This window comes from Suncus etruscus, chromosome 1, assembly GCF_024139225.1.
Source record: "Suncus etruscus isolate mSunEtr1 chromosome 1, mSunEtr1.pri.cur, whole genome shotgun sequence".
NCBI classification, from domain to species: domain Eukaryota; kingdom Metazoa; phylum Chordata; class Mammalia; order Eulipotyphla; family Soricidae; genus Suncus; species Suncus etruscus.
This window is the reverse complement of record NC_064848.1, coordinates 132,880,938-132,890,182: the sequence shown is the minus strand read 5'-3', so window position 1 is coordinate 132,890,182 and position 9,245 is coordinate 132,880,938. Positions and strand designations below refer to the sequence as shown.

Sequence of the window (9,245 nt, the reverse complement as noted above, 5' to 3'; positions counted from 1 at the left end):
AGGTAACTTAAGGCACTTGATTGCATGAAGCCAACTCTGATTCAAATATCAAGTACTACATATGATTTCCTGAGCACTTACAGTAATGTGCCCTCATCACAGAGCCAGGAGTAGAGATCCTCCAAAATTAGAATTGAACTCCTAACAAGATATATCATGTCATACATTTTGCTTTTAATGTGTAAGTTCATGATTTGATGGAAGAGTTTTTTAAGTTAAAAGTTGAAAAGCCTTTTTGGAGGCTGTTGTAGATGATTTCCACAGAATATTCACTCTGAGTGGGGCTGGAGAGATAGCATGGAGGTAGGGTGTTTGCCTTCATGCAGAAGGACAGTGGTTCAAATCCCGGCATCCCATATGGTCCCACGAGCCTGCCAGGATAGATTTCTGAGCATAGAGCCAGGAGTAATCCCTGAGCGCTGCTGGGTGTGACCCCCAAAAATTAATTTAAAAAAGAATATTCACTCTGTGAAACCCACGAAGACATTACCATTAATACGTAGTATCAACATTGTAGATAGTATGGAAATTGAGATATAGATACAAAATCAAAAAGTGTGTTTTTGTTAGTAAGAAATACTACCTTAGTCTACTGACTATAATTAGATGATATACAAACATTGGCAAAACATACATTAATATCAACAGTGCGGGTTACATCAACATTCTTTGTACAATTCATATTGGAATAACAGCTGCAATCAAATTTTTCAGTGAATTTTTTTAGATCTGCATCTGTGGGTTTCCCATGAACTTGATATTCTTTATCTTCCCCAACCTCAATCTTAAAAGTATCTGGGTTCAGATGAAGATAGTCGGCTGAGTTGCGGTTTTTTCTTATACATATTCCTTGTCCTTGACAGAGCACTTGGCTACACATTTTGGCTGCTAGGCTGACATTGAGTAAGTAAGGATTCAAAACAGTCTTCATGTAATCTTGTAGTTCTTTGCAAGCTTTCTATAAAAAAGAAGTTAAGAATGTCAAGGAACAAGTTAACAAATATGGAAATTCAGTCAATGTGCTATCTATTTCCTATCTATTTTTTGTTGTTTATTTTTTTGTTTTTGGACCACACAATGATGCTGTTTCTAAGTGGCTATCCCTGCTCTGCACTCATGATTCGCTTCTGGCAATGTTGCAGGAATCAGATTAGATGCTAGAGATCAAATTCTGGTTAGGTGCTTGCAATGCAAGTACCTTCCTTACTGTACTATTTATCTTACTTTATGTTAAGCATTTTCTAAAAAGAAACAAGTGCAATAATAACAGCTGCAAAAATATTTGAGGAAGAAAACATTTTTAATTTATTGAGTAAAATTATTTCTGATGTTTTCTGTAACAATTCTAAACGATTTTCTGTCATTTAACACTACTGAATAATTGAGGATTGTCTTACTCTAATTTTGATCTCGCTTGATTTTTCATGTACTAGCAGAAATAACTAACAGGTTAATCTATCTAGAGAGAAAGAGATATAATGCTTGCCTTTTCCAGCTGACCCAGATTTGATTACCTGCCTTCATTTCCACCTGAGCCCCACCAGGACTAGTCTTTATGACAGATTTAGCAGTAAGCACTCAGCATCAAGGGCAGTAAACCCAAACCTAGATTAGTATATATATACTGATATATATATATATATATATATATATATATATAATTCTGAATTTAATAATCATTCTAACCTTATCCAGGTGCCCTTGGGAAAATTAATCTATTGGATTTTGCTTTAGCTTTCTCATCAGTAAAGTCAGCAGAGTATTAGTTGCTTTCCTCAGGCTGTTGTGAAGATGACAGTATTTAAATTAACATAGAAAAGAGATTAAGACAAAACTTGCATATACTATTTGATTATCAATAAACATAATGTACTAAAAATAAAATTTATGGGAAAAATATTTAGTCATCAGTGGAAATATTTACATAAGTTTATAGTTCAAACTAAATTACTTCATAGAACTGTCCATCATAATATGTTAAAATAATCTTCAAGTTTGTTGTGAATCATGCATGTGCAGATGTGTTGATCTATCAGAGTATGAGTTATAAACACAAAATTGCTTTATTATCAGACCAGAGATATATGGTAGGGACACTATGACTTTAATAATGTAGAAGTTATGTTTGAACATCCCAGTGGGTGCAGTCGTTCAGGTGCTTGGCTTGCACATAGGACTTGGGTTTGATCCTTGGCATATCATGTGATCTTCTGTGCTCTTCTAGGAGTAATTCCTGCAGCAGAGCCGGAACTAAGCCTTGAGCACTACCGGGTGTGGTCCAAAGATAGAAACAAATTATAAAAGAGAACCCTTTTCATTCATGAAAAAAGTTACAGGATGTTATCTGGTTATTTTATTCATTTAGTCAATCACAGAAATGTCCAGGTTTCTTATAAATTTATGGTATACAATATTCCTACATAAATCCTACTACCATTGTAACCTTCCCTGCATTAAAGTCCCTCATGCCTCAGACTCCCTCCTTAGTAATCACATAATAAATTTTTTATATATTGTTTTCTCCAACAACACTTAAAAGAATGACAAACACCATTATTAGAAAATAAGTAAATGTCAGTTTCTGATGATCATTTGCTCTTTACTCAAGCATTTAAAATATATTGCATTAAATTTTAATTTTTATTTTAGTCTTTTGATAATTACCCCTTCTCTGTCATTAATAAAACTATAGTTAAAATAATTTGCTAACATGTTTTGAAGTAAAAATAACATATATAGATTCCAAAAATGTAAGTTTTATCAAGAGTGAAGATTATTAAAACATTAAAGGGAACATCAGAATATAATAGCACTAACAAAATATCTCTTCCTAACTCTCTGTTAACTGTGCATGGTATTTAAAATAAAATACAGGGACCAGTGCAATAGCACCGTGGTAGGGTGTTTGCACAGACAACCTGAGACAGACCTGAGTTCAATCCCTGGCATCCCACTTGGTTCCTGCAGTCTACCAGGAGCAATTTCTGAGTGTGCTCAGAACTAGGTATAACCCTTGAGTGCTGCTGGTTGTGGCCCCCAAACTAAAATATAAATAAAATAAAATACAGCTTAGTTTATACTTGTGCCTAGTTAATGTGGTTCATTCTTCTTTATAAAACTCACTATCACACACTAGACATACTAAGAATTACACAAGCTTCATTAAAAAGTGTAAATATTCTTTACTCTTGAGGTGGTAATTTTATCTTGTTTAAACATGCTTAGTGATAGTAGGTGCTGCCTTAATTAGATTAACTTATCTTACACCTTTCTGTTCTCAAAGAACTCTCATGAAATCTTTGCATAACAATTACACTATCAAATTTTTTCTTGCCTACATATTGTTTATCACCAAAAAAAAACCATTTAGAATTTTCAAGCATGAAATAATCTGTCAACATTTTTAATACTAAATCAACTATACAATGGATATATATATTAATCAATACCAAAAAATAAAATAATGCCTCTTTTCAAATAATAAAGACTAGCTGAATAGAGTAAAAAAATGAAAATAGTTTAAGAATAAAGATTAAAGGTTTGGATACTCAAAATATAACTGACTAGAGTATTAATTATACTAGTTGGGTTATTCTCATTAGGGATAATATAAATCATCTGATCAAAGTTAATTTTAAGAACAAATTTAGATCTTTGAATGCAGAATTAGGAATTAGGTAGACAGTAGTTCTGTGAAACCAACTATGATGTGAAGTGGTGCCCATATTTTTACTTATACAGATGAAAACATAAAAATATTCTAAAAAGAAGCCAAAGTGATAGAATAGCAGCAGGGTGTTTGTCTGGAAAGTAGCTGACCTATATGGATCTGGGGTCCCCTGAGCCTACCAGAAGCAATTTCTGAAAGGAGTAAACCCTGATCGTTCAGGAGTAAACCCTGAACGATGCTGGGTGTTGCCCTAAAATAAAACAAACAAAAAACTAGCCTAAAAATATGGATACTGGTAAACTAAAGTAAGTTTCTGAAGTATTTTATTTTATTTTATTTCAAATTTAATTTTTAAACATCATGATTAGTCTAAGCTTTTCATTATAAACTAATTATGACTATGTTTAACAAATTATTAAAACCAGTTTTAATCATATCTCCTCAGCCAAATTAGTGAATGCATGTTCTAATAATCTGCTAATCTTATTAAATGAACAAAAATAGTTTGATTATATTTTATCACAATTGTTGAATTCAAACCAAGCTTTGTAAATTGACCTGATATTACTGATTTCTCAAGTTACAAAAAAGTCAGGAATCATGAGAAGGAATCCAGCACTCTATTTCATACTATTACATAGAAATGGAGTGCTATTTTTAATAAAAGATTTCTCAATTAAATCACTATAAATTGTAAAATGAGCATAATTTTTTAGAATAAAGTACTTAGAATAGAGGGGGTAATGTCAAGGATAGAAAATAATCAAAAGGCCGAATAGATAGCATGGAGGTAGAGTGTTTGCCTTGCATGCAGGAGAATGGTGGTTCGAATCTGGCATCTCATATGGTCCCCCGAGCCTGCCAGGAGCAAGTATAGAGCCAGGAGTGACCCCCTAAGCGCTGCAGTTTGTGACCGAAAAACCAAAAACCAAAAAAAAAAAAAAAAAAGTAAAGAAAATAATCAAGGCAGTAAATTACATCCTTTGTGTATGATGATGAGGTTGATCATATCATATTGTATAGAATTGTAAAGGTAAGTAAAATAAAATGGTTACATAATTAAATACAGTGTCTTGCTATTTTTACTAATTGATAAATTCCATAGTTATTCCTTATAAAATAAGAAAAAAATCTTTAAGTATGTAAGTAATGTTGAGAAATTACATTGTGCCTCATAAAGTTAAGCTACCTTAAGAATGAATGTTACATATTTGAGGAAATTTTTCTGATACTTAATATTTATTGGATACTTATAAAATATAATTCATTTAATTAACTTAAAATATTTTGCTAAGTTTTAGTCTACTTTTTCTGAATTTATTATTTCTGTCATTTTTTTTATTTGGTGTACAAACCTAAGACAACTTAAGCATACAAAAGAGGACACTAGGCAGATTTTTTTAAATGTCAAAACTCAGGACTAGAGAAATAGTGTAGAATTTAGGAAGCATGCCTTAAATGCAGCAAACCTCTGTTCAATCCTTGACAACTTCTATGGTTTCCAAGTACCTCTAGGAGTTATCATTGAACACAGAATCAGAGACCCAAAAGCAAGTAAATATAAAGTTTGAAATTTAAACTTAACCAAATATTTTGTATCAAAAACCATGAAAATATGAGTCTTCTATATTTGGTTTTAAAATAAAAGGCTTCTTCAAATTTTAGTGTATAAGGTCTGTTTTTACAGTTCCTAAAATAAGATCTCTGGTCATGATGCTGTAAGACTTTTTCCAAAACAAATATATTAATGTTATTTGTACTTCTGTAAGAATAGGTAAAGTTCATCTCCTATTTAGCAATGTCTCAAGTGACAACTCTATTCTTGGTTTTAGTCTTAATGTTTAAAGAGGTGGTACTGGGACCAGAGAGATAGAACAGTGGTAGGGTGTTTGCCATGCTCGTGGCCAACCCATGCCTTGTGTAGTTTGATTCCCAGCATCCTGAGTTTGCCAGGAGTGATTTCTGAGTGTAGAGCTAGAAATAACCCCTGAGCACTGCAGGGTGTGACACCAAAAACAAATAAAATAAAATAAAAATAAAAATAAAGAGTTTGTACTGTAGTGGGAATTAAACAAGATAACAATTCAAAAGGGAAAGAATCAACTCATTCTAGTTAGCAATACCTTGATTTAAAAAAAATTATATTAGAATAAATTAAATTTAGTTGATACTATATAGAACAATATAAACTACAAACAATAAAACTGTATTTTAGATAATATCTACTAAGCTTAATTTATTAGGGGAAATAAAGAATCTCTATTCTTCTATTGAACAATTTTATTCTTTTTGAAACCTAACACATGATTAGTCAAATATTACCTTCCAGACCTAATTAAATTAGAGTGATGGACCATGCTTCTAAAAGATTATAGAATGAGGTGATTATTTAAAGTTTACTTTTTTCATATAACTCTATTACTCTTGGATCACAAATAGTAGACTAGGTAAAATTATTGACTTGCATGTTGCTGAACCTTCAATAGCAGGCACTGAATTGGGTCTCCTGAGCCCTACCAGGGGTAACCCTTGAGCACAGAGCCAGGAATAAGCTCTGTGTACAGTCAGGGATAGCCAATAGAAAAAAAAAAAAACATAAGTCTCTCACTCTTGTTTCATAATCCATTTTAAAATGGAAAAAATAATTTTAGCCTAAAATGAGTACAAAGCAAAGCACTATATCAAATTTACCCATCATAAATGGACATTGTTATTGACCTCTATAATAAAATAATTTTGTTTAGGGAGTATTTGATTTATCAATATAGAACAACAGAATTATATATCACAAATAAACAAGTCTATATTATCTGAATATAAAACATTTAAGAGTAGAACCATATTTTATTAGAAAAATCATCACAACACCATGACAGTATTCTGAAATGGTAGCACAGATTTTATTTTATTAACGAGTTTATTTTTATAAATTTACCTTTATTTTTTCATAATTTATATTTTTCTGATATCTTTATATAGGCACCATGACTACAAACATGTTTTTCATTGGATATCCATTATAAAAAGAGATAATGCACTTCATCAGTGCAACATTCTCACCACCAATGCCCCCATCTCACTGATTTTAGTGCTCAACAAGTATTGAGTTCTAACTACAATATTTTATTTTTGACTAGAAAAAGAGAAAATATTTATCCAATGGAAAGAATGACAGAACTACAAGATTATTATATTTATTCAACTTCATTAAGATAACACTGCTGTAGGTAAGCATGGAAACATGTTATTTTACATAGTAACAGAATTATTTAAAATAAAAATGACCTTACCTACTTCTTACCCTTTCAACTTACCTCACTTTTGCTCAAATTGAGGCTTCCCCACACTATAATTCCAGAGGCACCAAGAGCAACACTCTCACCAACTGTATCTACAAGTTCAACCTGTTAAAAGTGATAGAAATATAGAAAATTAAAAAAAATGTTATTCAAAGAACATTAAGAGTAACTCATATAGTCAGATTATATTCCTGAAACGTTATATGGTATTCCTAATAATTTGGGGTTATGGGAAAAAAGAAAGGAAAGGAAAAGAAAGGAAGGAAGGAAGGAAGAAAGAAAGAAAGAAAGAAAGAAAGAAAGAAAGAAAGAAAGAAAGAAAGAAAGAAAGAAAGAAAGAAAGAAAGAAAGAAAGAAAGAAAGAAAGAAAGAAAGAAAGAAAGAAAGAAAGAAAGAAAGAAAGAAAGAAAGAAAGAAAGAAAGAAAGAAAGAAAGAAAGAAAAAGAAAGGAAGGAAGGAAGGAAGGAAATAAGGAAGAGAGAGAAAGAAAGGAATGAAGAAAAAGAAAAAAAGGAAGGAAAGAAGAAAGAAAGCGAAAGAAAGGAAGAAAGACAGACAGAAAGGAAAGAGAGAAAGAAAGATGAAAGAAAGAAAGACAAGAGAAAGATGAAAGAAAAACGAAAGAAAGAAAGAGAGAAAAAGAAAGAAAGAAAGAAAGAAAGAGAAAGGAATAGAGAGAGAAAGGAAGGAAGAAAAAGAAAGAAAGAAAGAGAGAGAGAAAAAGAAAGAAAGAAAGAAAGAAAGAAAGAAAAAGAGAAAGGAAGGAAGGAAGAAAAAGAAAGGAGGGAAGGAAGGAAGACAGAAAGGAAAGAGAGAAAGATGAAAGAAAGACGAGAGAAAGATGAAAGAGAGACGAAAGAAAGAAAGAGAAAGAGAAAGAAAGAAAGAAAGGAAGGAAGGAAAGAAAGAAAGAAAGAAAGAAAGAAAGGAAGGAAGGAAGGAAGGAAGGAAGGAAGGAAGGAAGAAAGACAGACAGAAAGGAAAGAGAGAAAGATGAAAGAAAGATTAAAGAAAGAGAGAAAGAGAAAGAAAGAAAGAAAGAAAGAAAGAAAGAAAGAAAGAAAGAAAAAAGAAAGGAAGGAAGGAAAGAAAGAAAGAAAGAAAGAAAGAAAGAAAGAAAGAAAGAAAGAAAGAAAGAAAGAAAGAAAGAAAGAAAGAAAGAAAGAAAGAAAGAAAGAAAGAAGAAAGGAAGGAAGGAAGGAAGGAAAGAAAGATAAAAGAAAGAAAGAAAGAAAGAGAAAGAAAAAGAAAGGAAGGAAGGAAATAAGGAAGAGAGAGAAAGGAAGGAAGAAAAAGAAAGGAAGGAAGGAAGAAAGAAAGCGAAAGAAAGGAAGAAAGAAAGACAGACAGAAAGGAAAGAGAGAAAGATGAAAGAAAGAAAGACGAGAGAAAGATGAAAGAAAAACGAAAGAAAGAGAGAAAGAGAAAAAAGAGAGAGAGTGAAAGAAAGAAAGAAAAAGAGAAAGGAAGGAAGGAAGAAAAAGAAAAGAAGGAAGAAAGGAAGGAAGGAAGGAAGACAGACAGAAAGGAAAGAGAGAAAGATGAAAGAAAGACGAGAGAAAGATGAAAGAAAGACGAAAGAAAGAGAGAAAGGAAAGAAAGGAAGGAAGAAGAAAGGAGGAAAGAAAGAAGAAAGAGAGAAAGAAAAAAAAGAAAGAATGAAAGATAAAGAAGAAAGAAAGATAGATAGAAAGAAAGAAAGAGAAAGAAAGAAAGAAAGAAAGAAAGAGAGAGAGAATAAAGAAAGAAAAAAGAGAGAGAGAATAAAGAAAGAAAGAAAGAAAGAGAAAGAAAGAAAGAAAGAAAGAAAGAAAGAAAGAAAGAAAGAAAAAGAGAGAGAAAGAAAGAAAGAGAGAAAGAAAGAGAGAGAAAGAAAGAAAGAAATAAAGAAAAAGAAAGAGAAAGGAAGGAAGAAAAAGAAAGAAAGGAAGAAAGAAAGGAAGGAAGGAAGAAAGAAAGACAGACAGAAAGGAAAGAGAGAAAGATGAAAGAAAGACGAGAGAAAGATGAAAGAAAGAAAGAAAGAAAGAAAGATGAAAGAAAGAAAGAAAGAAAGAAAGAAAGAAAGAATGAAAGAAAGAAAGAAAGAAAGAAGGAAGAAAGAAAGAAAGAAAGAAAGAAAGAAAGAAAGAAAGAAAGAAAGAAAGAAAGAAAGAAAGAAAGAAAGAAAGAAAGAAAGAAAGAAAGAGAAAGAAAGGAAGGAAGGAAGGAAGGAAGGAAGGAAGGAAGAGAAAGAAAGAAAGAGAAAGAAAGAAAGAAAGAAAGAAAGAAAGAGA

At 31.6% G+C, this 9,245-nt stretch overlaps 1 protein-coding gene across 1 annotated transcript in view; it reads right to left on the bottom strand.

Moving 5' to 3' along the window:
* Nucleotides 1–589: 589 nt before the first annotated feature.
* Nucleotides 590–9,245, bottom strand: part of LOC126017852 (hyaluronidase PH-20-like) — a gene marked incomplete at its 5' end in the record, with an annotated part of 21,396 nt that continues 12,740 nt past the window's right edge. The window contains 2 exons of the mRNA XM_049779952.1: nucleotides 590–958; nucleotides 6,985–7,074. Of these exons, the coding sequence (XP_049635909.1) occupies nucleotides 590–958; nucleotides 6,985–7,074 (459 nt within the window). The remainder of the gene's footprint in view (nucleotides 959–6,984; nucleotides 7,075–9,245) is intronic.